At 52.8% G+C, this 14,212-nt stretch overlaps 1 protein-coding gene across 9 annotated transcripts in view; it reads left to right on the top strand.

Moving 5' to 3' along the window:
* magi2a (membrane associated guanylate kinase, WW and PDZ domain containing 2a) overlaps positions 1-14,212 on the top strand; it is an 85,956-nt gene that overhangs the window by 67,198 nt on the left and 4,546 nt on the right. For 5 of the 9 annotated variants that reach the window (XM_029825309.1, XM_029825311.1, XM_029825304.1 and 2 more), the window contains 12 exons: positions 1,045-1,725; positions 5,784-5,815; positions 7,740-7,947; positions 9,075-9,116; positions 9,194-9,309; positions 9,508-9,700; positions 10,735-10,974; positions 11,185-11,370; positions 11,438-11,651; positions 11,748-11,952; positions 12,281-12,433; positions 13,918-14,056. In XM_029825309.1, the coding sequence (XP_029681169.1) occupies positions 1,045-1,725; positions 5,784-5,815; positions 7,740-7,947; positions 9,075-9,116; positions 9,194-9,309; positions 9,508-9,700; positions 10,735-10,974; positions 11,185-11,370; positions 11,438-11,651; positions 11,748-11,952; positions 12,281-12,433; positions 13,918-14,056 (2,409 nt within the window). The remainder of the gene's footprint in view (positions 1-1,044; positions 1,726-5,783; positions 5,816-7,739; positions 7,948-9,074; positions 9,117-9,193; positions 9,310-9,507; positions 9,701-10,734; positions 10,975-11,184; positions 11,371-11,437; positions 11,652-11,747; positions 11,953-12,280; positions 12,434-13,917; positions 14,057-14,212) is intronic. The other 4 variants (XM_029825312.1, XM_029825306.1, XM_029825305.1 and 1 more) reach the window with 3 other exon arrangements.

Here is a 14,212-nt window from a genome sequence, read left to right on the forward strand (position 1 = left end):
TTTTTTTACACATAATCATACACAAACATCAGCTGCGTCTCGAAGAGCTCGGACCCCATCGAGGCGCTAAAGTGCTCCGCTACTGGTCACACGGAGCGTCCGCGGAGGTCACCGTTAAAAGCAGATTAAGGCGCCATTTATAACCGCGAACAAGCCCTTTGTCTGCCCCCTAGTGGTTTCCAGAAAGTTTGCTTCTATTTTTACTTTCAGTCAATCTGAAATGTGACTGTAGAGCTAGCCAGTTTAATGTTAGCATATATGCTGTGCCTCCACTGGAGGGTGCTACAAACCTCTCATTCATTTTTTAGAGGGTGTTAAAAGCAAAAAAGACGTTGTTCCCGCCCAAAATGAGGATTTTAAAGAGAAACCTCGACGTTGAAGGAATAATGTCAGGAGGTGAAATTAGGAAGTTCTGCAGAGAAAAAAAGAAGCGTGTGGGTGCAAAGAGGTGCAGCCACCTCCATTAGTTTCCTGCCAGCGTGCTCCACTATTGATTCTGACAGCAGCACTCGGGGAAAATGGCGTCCACGTTTACCCCGGATAATTAAAACGTCCGTCACGCCCCGTAGCCTCGCCGCGGGAGACAAGCTCGGTCCGAAGTTTTAGCTTTGTTTACATTTGCGTGATATTTAAACCTCCCGCTATTCTCCAGCTGTTTCTCACTGAAGGTTTTTATTTTTTTTCCCCCCTCCTGCAAAAACACAATTATGTCTGCAATTAGGGAATAATGATATTCATTATAGACCACAGATCCCTGCTGTTCGTCAGACTTCGGAACGAATGGCGTCGCGCCTGGTCTCGCCGCGCCTCTCCCATATTTAGCCGCTGAGACAAAGATAACCGGCTGGCGTGCTTTTCTGCGTGGGAGCGTTTAATTGTCGGCCGGTTTTATCTGCGCCGCTTCGAGCCGTTGAAAGAGTTCGCCCCCCGTAGAAGGCGAACACTTTCGCCGCTTGTCAAGCAGATAAGACGGGAGCGTGCCCCCGGGCCCAGGCCCCGCCCAGTTTAACCATCCCAGCTCGCTCTCCACTCTGGTCTCCGCAGGCGACGTCATCGTCTACATCAACGACGTGTGCGTCCTGGGCACCACCCACTCTGACGTGGTCAAGCTGTTCCAGTCGGTGCCGATCGGCCAGAGCGTCACGCTGGTGCTGTGCCGCGGGTACCCGCTGCCCTACGACCCCGCCGAGGCCGCCGACACCGGCAACAGCACCGCCGCCGTCATCTCGCCGCTGGGCATCACGGAGCAGCGCCCCCTCCTGGTGAACGGGAGGACGGGCTACGAGAACTACCTGGACTACCTTTCGCGCACGGCGCGGCTGATGGGCGATCCGGGCCAGGACCAGGTGAACGCCCAGCAGCAGCTGCTCCCTCCTCACCCGGGCGACACTCACTTAGACGGCTCGCTGCCTCCCCCTACTGGCGCCACTCCTCCTGACAGCGTGTCCATGGCGTCGTCCGGAACCACCCAGGGCGAGCTCCTGACCCTGACCATGGTGAAGGGCGTGGACGGTTTCGGCTTCACCATAGCGGACAGCGCCACGGGCCAGCGGGTCAAGCAGGTCCTGGAGCCGCTGGGCTGCCCGGGCATCTGCGAGGGAGACCTGATTGTGGAGATAAACAAGCAACCGGTGCACGGGTTCACGCACGCCCAGGTGGTGGAGCTCCTCAAGGAGTGCGGCGTGGGAGCCGAGACCTGCCTGGTGGTCCAGAGAGGCGGAGCAGGTAGGGGCGCTTCAAACGAGGCTGGGCTCAGCGGCGGTCTTAGATCTCCCCTCCTCTGCTCCTTATCTCCTCCTTCAGGCCGTCTGCCTTCTTATCTGTCCCATCTGCACGTGTGGTCCAGTCCAAAGGTGCAGGAACTTATTGTGCAGTCCTGCAGCGTCTCTGAAGCGGGGCTCCTCTCAAGTGCCCCCCTTTGGTCCCTTTACATAAAAGCGGTGCGGTGGGTCGATAAATGGCTGAGTGTTTTCCAAGTTTCTCTCAGCGCTGGTGTTTTGGGTTCAGACAGATGTTTTCTGGGATGTTCGGCCTTCTGTTTTTCCTCGGCCGCCGCGTCCTGACCGCAGGTCTGGGTCCGTAGCCAACTGAAACGTCTCTTCCAGCATTAGAATTTGCGAGCCGACGCAACCTATTGACTGGTCCTGACAGGGGAGGTGAAGCTCCAGCTGTGGTTTATAGGACAGGAGGGGGGTCTAAAAGGGTGGAAGAATGAAGGTTTCTGAACTTTAGCAGCCTGAATGAGCGCTTTGTTCCTCTGTGTGTTCCATAATGTCACATAATGCCAGCGGCCCGGCGCCACCGACGCCGCTGAGAGTTATCGCAAAGGTCAGCGGCGTCCTCTGAATGGATTTGGTTCCGTTTATTTTATTTCTTTTACCTCCGGTCTCGGTCAGCAGAGGGAGGATGATATCCCTGATGCTAATCTGTGGACACGCGTGGAGGACGTGGAGCCCTCCCAGAACCCGGGTCCCTCCGGGTCCCTGGGTCGACCTTCCTGACGTGAGCGGCGGCGTCTTCATACGCTGCATTTTACCTCATCAGCACGCGTCTCGTACAGGCACTTCAGCATCTGTTTGTGTCCGTTCCCGGCGGTACGACGAGCTGTGGCTCCTGGAAATTTAGAGAATCACCCAGTCGGCACAGACGTCAACGGCTCAGACGTCGCTAATGGCTGCTGTCGGAGACGCCGGCCCTCCCCGAGCCACACAGCCTCAGTAACGTCTCTGTTCTTCCGCTCACATTAGCCTCCGCTGTTTTAGCTCCTCGTCTCTGGGCTCCGCTGACGCCTTTGGGACGCTTGTTTGAAGCGAAGTTTCGGAAAGCGTTGGACCTATCGGGATGGTGGCGTGTTTGAAGGCTAGCTTAGCGCTCACATAGCCCCCCATTCATTGGTCTTTTCCGAGGGACGGCGGTTGTCTCCAGTAGCATCTCCTGCTAATTAGCCGTATAGTTTTCAGAGTTTAAGCTGCCATGCTTCGTTAGCATCCATGCTGCTTTCTCCAACAAGTTTCATTTCCATTTTCTCATTTAACCGCTGCGACTTGTTGAGCTTTCGACGCTGATGGACAAATGTCCCCCCCGTCCAGGGTTGAAGGTGACACGGAGGAGGGCGGGGCAGGGACCCGATTCATATATTCAGAGGCGTGTCCCTCTCACTGCCTGCGTTTTGGCTTTTCTCCCGTACGTTAGCGGAGGCACAGGCAGAAAGATGCTGTGATTCAGCGGCGAGGACGGGGGTAGTAAAAGGTCGGGGGGGGGGAGGGGGCTCCTCTCACGTCCTCGACGCCACTTCTCCACCTTTATGAAATCATCCCAACTCTCAAGAACTTCATTCACAGTTTTTTTTTTCATTATCTCCACAGCTCAAAATACTGGACATTTTTATGTCCAGGCTGAGTTTTACAGGTCTGGGTTGGCCACTAGGGGGCGTTGTTTTACGAGGTCACAGCTCCGCTACAATCATTAATAAAAACAGGAATGGACGGAGCCGCGGGCGGACGAGCCCATCAGGATTCAGCTGGTTGTCGTCTTGTTTACGTTGACTGTCGTGTCATGATTCAGCTTTGATCCTTTGATCAGTGTCAGAACTCGTCAAAGCAGCAGATCGGTCATCAGGCTGTTTTCCATTTTCATTATTAAACTTGCCATCAGTCATTTTTTCATTACCACCCCCCGTCCCCCCCGAGGACGTTTCTGCTCAACGATAACCGACAGGTTTACGTTGCCAGTGAGGAATGACGGACAGGACGAGGAAATGATGAAACGTGCCTCTCCCCATCATCTCTCCGCTGTTTCAATCAAATCTTCCGCGCGTTAATCAAATCGCTCCGTGATTTATCTCGTCCATTTCCAGCCGCCCGCCGTTCTGGCCACACCTCCATCACCTCCCCGCCGTCGTAAACCATCCCGCTAAAGGTTTTATCTGAGCTAAATCTTTCGCTTGTGCGGCTGGATCGTAATCATCTGGTCGTTGGGTCCTCGGCCATAAAAAGGTCGGCTCATCGCCCCAGAATGAGAGCGATTCTGCTCAAAGTGGCCAGTTAACGAAGCTCCGTTAGCCCACGCTCATAGCAGACGCGCTATTTAGCCGTCCCTTAAATCCGGCGTTGACTCGAGTGTTTTTTGCCTCAGAAACGTGGGCGCCGTCTCTCAGCGGCGTTAATTAACGTGGGAACACGGGGGCAGGTTTGCCGTCAGTTCCTGTTAGCCTGCAGGGAGGAACCACTTACAATGCTAATATCAGATGCAGGGGTGGACACAAAAGCTGCTAATGTGGCATTTGGCTATTGTTTACAGAACGGCACGGCCTATCGGGATGTTGTGCCCGATTTCAGCGTCCTACAATGTCTATTTACATTTGAATAAGTGCAAAATACAAAAACAAGCCAAAGACTGGAGCAGAGAAAACAAAGCAGTGACTTTGGTTCACGACTTAAGCCTCAGAACACAAACGGACAAAGGAACCTTTTAGTAGCTAAACACAGCTCTCGCTAATTTTGAGATGAGTTTGGAGTGGGAACAGATTGTGTGTGTGTGTGTGTGTGTGTGTGGGCGGGTGTGTGTTTGCTGTTGTATTCTAACCTACCTCCTTTAGCATATTGCAGGCTTTGTCAGGCTTTGTTGTCGTAGCGGCAGCCGTTAGCCGCGGCCGTTAGCCGCTGAGACTTGTACTCATTCGGGTTTGGCCGCCTCCCTCACTGCCCGCCCACACACCCTTGCTCGCCCGCTCCATGTAGCGACGTTCCCTTCAGCCGGCTCGTACGCGTGCCCACATCTTCTTGTGCTCTCTGGGTAATTTACACGTCTCTGAGCTGACCTTTGACCTGAGGTCGGCCGCTGAAGAGCTGCCACGCAATGAAAGAGACGGAAGGTTTCGATTCGTCGGTCTTCTTCCGGCCATGGCGGGAATTAGCGTGTAATGAGACGGTGATTCCTGCGTGGTACCAGAAGAGGGAGCAGAGGCCCGATGAGGCGGGCTCTCTGCCAGCGGAGCTCTGCCTGGCAGCCAGATTCCCCGTTCTCTCCCTGGAAGCTGAGACTGGATCCTTGTGGAAGCACAAAGAGTTCAGAGGTTGAGTAAATGCTGATGCTAATTCAGATTGTGGCGAACAACACGGAGACCCCAGTGGCTGGAGAATTCCTCTGGATGCTCAACTTCTGAGTGGGAGGACTGGGATCTTTAACCCGTAAACGCTGCTGGTTCTACGTGGCTGTGCTGCTGTAGCATCATAGTTGACCACTTAAACCACTGTGCTGGACTGATTCATGGGCTTGGGTTTCCACCTGTGTGTGCCGATGCCTCAGTTAGCATCAAGGCTAAAGGGTTTCAGCACCACGGACAGCTCCCCTTTACTGTTGGTCCTTTTCTCCGTCTCAGCTGCAGCAAAACCTGAGCTGAGGGCGACGAAATGTCCACCGTCCCTGGACCGTAGCCTAGCCTAGCCTAGCCTAGCCTAGCCTAGCCTGGGACAGTTGTAAACACAGGTTAGCTGCAACACTTCATGCCCTCCATGTGGGATTGAGCCGAAGCCCCATATAGCATCACTTCTCCTTTTCCGACCGCTTTTGCGTCTCCGGATCTTCTTTTTGGGGAAACATCTGGGTTTTTTTTGTTTAAAGTTTCCATTTTCATCCCGTTGAGTCTTTTTTTGTGTTTGTTGGTCATTTCCCTGTTTCATTTATGGGTTTATCTGTTTTTGTTCCTTCTTTTAATCACATTTCCTGTCTTCCTGCCCTTTTTTTTCCCACTTTCAAACATTTTTGTTTTCTCATCATTGCAGGTCACTATTCACCCTGGAAGACCCCCAAGCAGGTAACACCCGCCCACCGCCGTTCAGCCCCCATTTCCTGCTTTTATAGAAGCGGTTAAATTCCCTACGCTCCGCACCTGTTGCCCTTGTCCCTGTCTGCGCTAATCACACGCTAAAAAAAAAGCTAATAGCGCGTTTATAACACCTATAACTCGGCCTTCGTAACCCTCCTGATGATTCTCGCCGGCCCTGGGTTGCGTAACACCTCTCGACTTTATTAGATGGCGACAGGCTCAAGTATCATAACGTCGGGTCAGGTGTGAGTCACCTGAGGACTCGCCGCTGTAAAGGTTGTGCGCCCACTACAGAGCCTCCCAGTGCATTTTTATCTCCACTTTATTCGCAATTTATGCCTCTTTTTCTGCCTTTTAATGGCTTTAAAAGCTTTTCGCACTTTCCGGCGATCCTTTCTTTGCTCCTTCGCCGTTTCCTGTGTTTCTTTCTGCCACCTTTAAGTGGAAATCAAACCTCGGCGATGCTGGCGTTCAAACACGGGTCAACAGCACAGGCGACACTTTTCAGATGGAAGACAAACAGAATATTGATGTTCCCGTAAATTTGCCTTTCACAGAGCAAAAACCCAAACCGTCTTTACTCCCCCCGGTGGCCGGCTGCAGTATATAAACAGCAATTGATTAGCTTTTTCCTAGCGTGAATGTTAAAACGTGATTAAACACACTCGTCTCAGGACCGGTTTTGTCCTCATTAAACAGTGCCAAAAATAAAATGCTAAGCTAATAAAGCAAAACAATGAAGTGTTACTGTGTCAAAACCTATTAGCTTTTAATGTTATAACAATCCCAAATTAGCGTAGCTTTTTCTTTCTTCAGTATTTCCATCTTTTCTTTTGGGCGACACATTAGCAACACATTAGCTCAGCTCATGTTATTATTTTATTTTTTTTCGTTTGTTTCATTTCTGTCACCTGATTTTCCACACTTTTTGTCTCACGTTTAGAGGTGAATCTGTCGCTAGCACCGTTTGACGTGTCGCCGCGTCACCGTCGCTGTCATCTTAACGTCGCACCGAGCGACCGGGTGTAATCTGACACCGTCCAACCCGACGCCGTCGCCTCAAACACTTGAAAGAGGAAACGGAGGTAGATGTTTTGGGACAGTCGGTGCGTAAAATCTGGCTAACGCGATTTTTTCAAGTCAAATTTACGGTTAACTTTTGCTTTTACTCAGAAAATCATCCGTCTCTCTTCTTCTTCACTTACATCCTGAATCCCAACAACAGGGCCCGGTACTGTTTTAGCCACTAATCTTGCTAACTGTAGCTTCTGTGCTGTTCCGCTATGGATTGATTGTCTGTTAATCCTCAACGCAGGAAGTCAAGTTTTGGGTTTCCTCCTCACCGTGCGATGGCGCGTGGATCCAAGCTTTCGTTAGTTTAGCTTGTAGCAATGCTAGCAACTCTGCATTCTGTCTTATTTGGAATCAAACCGCAACAAATGAAACTGTGAAATTCTTATTTTACTCTTTTCTCAGAGTAGTTGTTCTGGTAAAAAAGCTGACTAATATTAAGTGACAAGATTTAGCAGTTAGCGTGCTACAAATAAACATTTGTCCTGCGAAATGTTTCTGTTTCTTAATGCTGCTTAGAACTGCTCTTTTCTTCTCTGCCTTTGAGTTTAGCAGGTTTGGAAGGCAAACCTGAGCTTTCAGACCCTTTTTAGTGTCAAAAGCAGCAGCATTTCATTTATTACACATAAATAGCGTCTTCTGTGGCAGAAAATGCTAAAGCGTGATTGTCAGAAAGTCGTTGCGGGGGGGGACTGAAGGCTTGACAGAAAGGAGGATTAGCAAACACTCAAAGTTCATGAAAGCACTGTTGATGTCGTGGTTACCTAGCAACAATTGAGTGTGGCGTAAAATATTGACCTGCAACAACTCCCCCCTCCCCTCATACCGCTGTGCTTTACAGGTTCTGGAGCAGTGGGAGTCCCAGCAGGGCCAGAGCAGCCCAGCTCAGACCAGCTTGTCAGCACCTGTAATCCCCTACAGCGCCCCCTTCCCAACCCACCACCTCCACAGGGCCTCGGTCCCAGACTCCGCCTCCGAGGCCTTGGCCCTGGCCAAACCAGACCCCTATGACCTTTACGAGAAGTCCAGGGCTATCTTTGAGAGTAGGCGTAAGTACCAGAGTTCAAACTGCAGGTGCAGACAAGAAAAACGGTACCTGGAGCTTCACGAGCTCCATAAACTGATAAATCAACACACAGGTGATCTTTGGAGGGAGGAGCGTTTGGTGCCGTGATGTTAAAACCTCCTGATGTGTGTGAAACGTGGGGGAGGAGGCCGCTTCTGCTGTGATGGCACCATTAAAAATCTGCCTGTGTTGGCAAAAAAGGAGACATGATGGGTTTCTGGTTCACACACAGCAGCTCTTCTAAAATCACTGCTAACTGTTGCTAATAGCACGTCGGGGGGGGGGGGGGTCGGGCCGACCGTTGGACAGAAGGTGAGTGGAAAAGTGTGACCTGGACTCGGGATACGTCTCTTATAGCTTTTGAACTTGAAAAATTTCAAACATTAGTAGCAAAATTCTTTTCAGCTTTTGTTATAGTTTGATGATCGATGTGGCAGAAAGAACGGTGAATCCATGCTAGCCCAGCGCCTCTGCTAGCTAATCTAGCATTCAGGTCCAATGGCCGGATGGCTGAGTGTTAGCAAAAAAATTCTTCGTGAGTGCGCTAAGAGCTAAGATGACCTTTGACCTTGTTAGGGAGGTCAGACCAATGGTACCTTAAAGATGTGGTAGAATGTGAATGTGTGTGTGTGTGTGTTTTCGTCCTTCATCTTGACACCTGGTCCTCAGACGGACAGGTCATGTCCTTTCCTGTACCTGTCCTCCGTCCTCCTCAGCTGTCCAGTTCTTCCTCGTGAGGTCAAACGGGCACGGAGGATTATTTGACTGATTTACAGGCCAGTTCCAGGTCAAAGGTCAAAGCATCCAAACACTGGTTGTCATGAAACAGCCCAGACGTCCTGGCTCCGCCCCCAACACCTGGTTTGACCGCAGTTTCTCTTTAGTGTCGTCCTTTCTCACACCGGACCACCGCCGGCGTGCCGTTTCTACGGTAACGACTGAACCGCCCCCCTGGGCTGCACTCGGAAAGTGTGTTTATTTTTCCCGTGCCAGTGAGCTCAATCCTTCATCCGTGGTCGCGCTTCCCGTGAATTCTGGGACGCTCCCAGCCGACCTGTCCTGGTCCCTGTGTCTGTCCTCACGGCTGCTTCCTGTTCCCTTTTTTTCCAGAACCGGCCCAGCCCAGGAGCGTTTTCCCAGCGGACTCCTCAGGTAAGCTCCGCCCCTTTTAAACCCCCGAAGCCACTCATCCGCCCCGGGGCCTCACGCTCCCCCCGTTCTCGCCGCAGGCGCCGACTTCCAGGACATCGAGGTGCACCTGCGGCGGCAGAAGTCAGGGTTCGGCTTCCGAGTGCTGGGCGGGGACGAGGCGGGGCAGCCTGTGAGTCCGGAGACACGTGAGAAGGCTCGTATGGCGATGGGCGTGGAAACCCGTCACCTCTTCCTCTCTAACCCTCCACACACTGTGTAACCCCTGACCTCTGACCCCCGAGCGAGTGCGGGCTCTGGCTGCCATGACACCAATAACAACCTCTTTAACCGTCACTGCACGCTGGCCGTGATCCGCGGCGCGCCGGAGCTAACGGAACACTTTCGATGACAGATCCTGATCGGCGCCATCATCGAGAAGAGCCCGGCGGACCTGGACGGACGCCTGCGGCCCGGCGACGAGCTGCTGTTTGTGGACGGGATCCCGGTGGTGGGGAAGCCGCACAGATACGTCATCGATCTGATGCACGGGGCGGCGAGGAACGGCCAGGTGAACCTGGTCATCCGGCGGAGGCTTCAGGCGGCAGGTGAGGACGGGCGCCGCTCGGCGACCTGTAACAGTTCAGGGAGGCGGGGTTAATCGTCTGGAAACAAGAACACACACACACATCCTCGCATTGCTATCTTTGCGGGGACTTTGCCCTGCGGTATTATTTAAAATGTGATTTATACAATAAATAAATAACTACTGGCTTATCAGCACATGCAGGCTCTCCATAAAAGAGAGGAGAAAACAACAAATCGGGTTTGCTTATGTAAAAATGAATTTTAAAAAAAACTCAGTATTTTTAATTAAATAGACAAGCATTAGCAAGTAATGTCACTAGAACTCCACATGATGATGTTGACGCATTATACCTACCATCAAGCCTTCACGTCACTTGAATCGCTATCATTTCCACGGCTATGAAATTAGCGGTGGCGTTGGTGAAGCCGATGTTTACCTGCTGTCATGTGTTTGCTAAATGGCTCGTCACAGGTTTGCTGAGTGGGTGGTGCAGATTTACTCTTTTTTTTTCTTTAGCTGAAGCGTCTTTTGGTGTCTCTGTGCCTTCCGCTAGAATCTAGCAGCTAGAAATACACAATAATGTTAAATTCTATGAATACACACACACACCCAGCTGTGTCCCCGAAGCTAAACCCAATTCTATCGTCGACCTTATAAACGTATATTTTAATCTTCAAACAGTCCTTTGAAATTGCGACGACCAGCCAAAATGGCCCCGCTGCACAAACAGGTCCCCACTTTGCTGGTTAAATGTAGATTGTGGTACCTGATATGTAGCAAATACAAGAAATCTCTCTCTCACACACACACACACACGTTCTTGTTCTGCAGTCATCATCAGGGTTCTGGGAGCATCACATGATCTCATTATCGCAGCCACTTTTCCCGCCGATCCACTTCATCCCACTCTCGTTCTGACTCACCGGCCTCCTCTGACGACCTTTCTTCCATCCTAATTGTCTGACTCCCACCGCCAGTTTGCGAGGTGTCGGTCGCCGTTAGCCGTCCGCTCTCTTTTTCCACCTCCGCTCACCTCACCGTCGCCCCCTGCAGGTGAGCCGCAGAACGGCCGCAGCCCCTGCTCGGCGTCGACGCAGCACAGCTCGCCCCGCAGCGACTTCACGTACGCCAACAGCACCGGTGCTGCCCAGACGGCCAACGCCGCCGCCGCTTCGGACAGGGCGCCGGCCAGCACGCAGCCCAGCGACGTCATCATCAGTCGGAAGGAGAGCGAAGGCTTCGGGTTCGTCATCATCAGCTCGCTGAACCGGCCCGAGGCGGCCGTGGCCAACGGTGAGTCGAGCTGTCGTTATGTGGTCGGGAGCGTTCGAGGGGTTCCGGGATAACGGAGGTTGAGCGTCAGGGAATTCTTCTTCTTTGGTGTTTTCAATTACATCTCCCTCCCACGACCTGTCAATCACCCCGCGCGGCTCGCCCACGCCCCCCTTTGAGAGAGAGAGACGCGTCACAGCTTCACCTGCGGCGTGTTCTGTCCCCACGCAGCCGTGCCGCATAAAATCGGCCGCATCATCGAGGGCAGCCCGGCCGACCGCTGCGGGAAGCTGAAGGTGGGCGACCGGATCCTGGCGGTGAACGGCCAGTCCATCGTTAGCATGCCGCACGCCGACATCGTCAAGCTAATCAAGGACGCCGGCCTGAGCGTCACGCTGAGGATCATACCGCAGGAAGGTGAGTCGGACACTGCGCCGCCGTCGTCTGGCGTGCTGATCCGGACTGTTCCTGCGTTTGCCTGCAGAGGTCAGCAACCCCCCCTCAGCCCCCACCTCGGAGAAGCAGAGCCCGATGGCCCATCAGCACAGCCCCCAGAACCAGCTGAGCTCCGCGGCGGCCTCGCCGCCCAACCAGGCGGCGGTGGAACCGCTCGCTCCCGTCGGCCAGCCCATCCAGCACCAGAGTCCGGTGCCCCACCTGCCCGCCCCCCCGCCACAGACCTACCCCCACGAGAGCAGGTGAGCGGCCAAACGTCCGCAGACGCCCCCCTCCTCCCCGCTCGCCTCCCCCTGAGGTCTCGTCCTCTATGCTGTGGCTTCTGATTGGTCTGTTAGTTACAGGTCAGAGGTCAAGGCCCGGCAGGACGTCAAACCGGACATCAGGCAGCCGCCGTTCACAGACTACCGCCAGCCGCCGGTGGATTACCGCCACCCCCCCGTGGCGGACTACAGGCAGCCGCCAACACTGGAGTACAGACACCCGCCGCTGCTGGACTACAGACAGTTCACCATCCCCGAGTACAGGATGCCCCCCGTCCAGGTACCACTGGACCCGCTGTCTGTGACAGCCGTGCTAGCGCATTAGCTGTTAGCATGAGGGGAGAATTAGCAAACGTTTATTTGCCTTCAACTGTTTTAGTGTTTTCCCTCTTTATTTAAATGTGGACGTCTAATTCGAGCTTATTTCCCCACAGATGAAGGTGGAAACGGCTCCTTTAGTAGCTCGCTGATGCTTCAGGATGCTAACATGTTTAATCTCCTTCCCTCTGGAGGCGACCGCGATCACACTCTCTTTGCTTTTGTTCCCTCTTTGCTGAGTTCTGCTCCGGTTCCTCTAAACGGGGGTGGGGGGGTTCTGTTTGTCCCAGCTGGCCCAGGACTTTGACTTCTTCACGGTGGAGCTGGAGAAAAGCGTCAAGGGCTTCGGTTTTAGCATCCGCGGCGGGCGGGAGTACAAGATGGACCTGTTCGTCCTGAGGCTGGCGGACGACGGGCCGGCCATACGCAACGGGAGGATGAGGGTAGGTCCACCCGCCCGCCGTCGCCCCGGATCACATGTTAGCGCTAACTGCAAGATGCTATCGAGGTTCTCGGGAAGCGTCTGTCAGGTTGTTGCGTTTCTCTCTTTCCTCCATGTCGGGTTTTAATATTCCCAGATGAAGATGGATAAAACACACACGCTAACTTCAGTTGCTCAACCTTCCCTCTAGCTACAGCCGCCACCGTGCAGCTCAGCGGGAACTAGCATTAGCTTCCCCGGCGCCGCGCTCGCTGTGCGAATTTGCCCTCATTTGTTTTGCGCGCTTCACTGCCGGCGGCATAAATTGCAACTTCCAGCAGAGGTTTTTCTCCGTTTGTCGCCTGTCCGCCTTCATCTGGTCTTTCTGACATCTTATATGTGCGCGGCCGTTAGCCGCGGCTGCTCCTCTCTCCTCGTCTGTAATGAACCTGTCAAAGATCGTTTGAGCAGAATGGCCCCCAGAGGAGGAGCTCTTACCCTCCAGGCGGAGGGTGAGAGGGCGGAGGAAACACTCGAATAAAGCGAGGAGCGCTAACACCAGCTAATGGGTGTCTTTCAGGTTCTAGTAGCTTCTTTAGCGTGAAATGATTGATTGATTGATTGCCGCTGAATCGGCGTTAGCTTGTCTTTTTTCATTTATTAGCTAGACTGGACGCCGTGTTTGGTTAAACCTGTTGATTTAGCATGAATCCACCTCCTTAATTCACACCTCCACCGGACAATAGCCCTGATCCACCTTTGTGAGCTTTACCGGAAAAATGTCGGGAATTACGCAAGTCCAGCTCTTTAAGATGAAGCGGCTAGCTAGCATTGACGATACAACACAGAGTTGTTTTAGGTGATTAGAATTCATCACATCTTTATCAGCGGCGCAACACAACAGGAATCCGACATAATTCCTTTCAAATGTCGGAAACAAAGCCGTCATTAATTTCGCCATTTGGCTGCTAATGCTAATTAGCAGCTGGCCGCAGGGCTGATGAGTTATAGATCCATATTGATCTCTATTGGCTGTCGTGGTGAAGCTCCTCGATATTCCATCTGCACCTTCGTTACGCTGCTCCTCTCTTCACGCCTCCTCCGTTGTGTTTCCATCACTCGCCAACATGCTCGCCGCTAATTCCGGCTTGGCTTTAAAAGCTTCGTTATTGGAGCCGTAAATGAGTCTGAATGCGTTGACCTTCAGCGTGTTCCAGGTGGGAATGACGGGGACTCGTTAGCATCTTTGAGTTCCGCTAAAGAGAAACTTGTTGGACAGGATGACAGCCACTTCCTGTTTGGGTGCGCTACCTGTCTCTACCAATTAGGAGACTTTCCGTCCTGCTTCCTTCTTCCTGTGGTAGCCAGTGAAATCGGGATGGTTCCAAGTTGGACCAGACCGGCTCCAGCCTGGTGATTCCGGGCCAGAAGGATCCGGAAGGTGTAACGCTTCCGTCTTCAGGTCCTGGTGTGACAGAGTCTCTCGTCTCCATCGCAAACTTCCAGGTCGGGGATCAAATCATCGAGATCAATGGCGAGAGCACCCAGAACATGACCCACGCCAGAGCCATCGAGCTGATCAAGTCCGGAGGGCGGCGAGTCCGCCTGCTCCTGAAGAGGGGCACGGGCCAGGTCCCAGAGTACGGTGAGAACCACCACTGCGTTAGCTCGTGGCTACACATGTTAGCATCCGTCTGCAAACCTCTGTTTTAATACTCTGATCCTGTTTTATTCAATTACAATTTAGGAATAATCGTCCGACTTTGGGGAACACGTGCGAATCTAAAGTTCGGCTAACTTT

This window comes from Takifugu rubripes, chromosome 18, assembly GCF_901000725.2.
Source record: "Takifugu rubripes chromosome 18, fTakRub1.2, whole genome shotgun sequence".
NCBI lineage: Eukaryota > Metazoa > Chordata > Actinopteri > Tetraodontiformes > Tetraodontidae > Takifugu > Takifugu rubripes.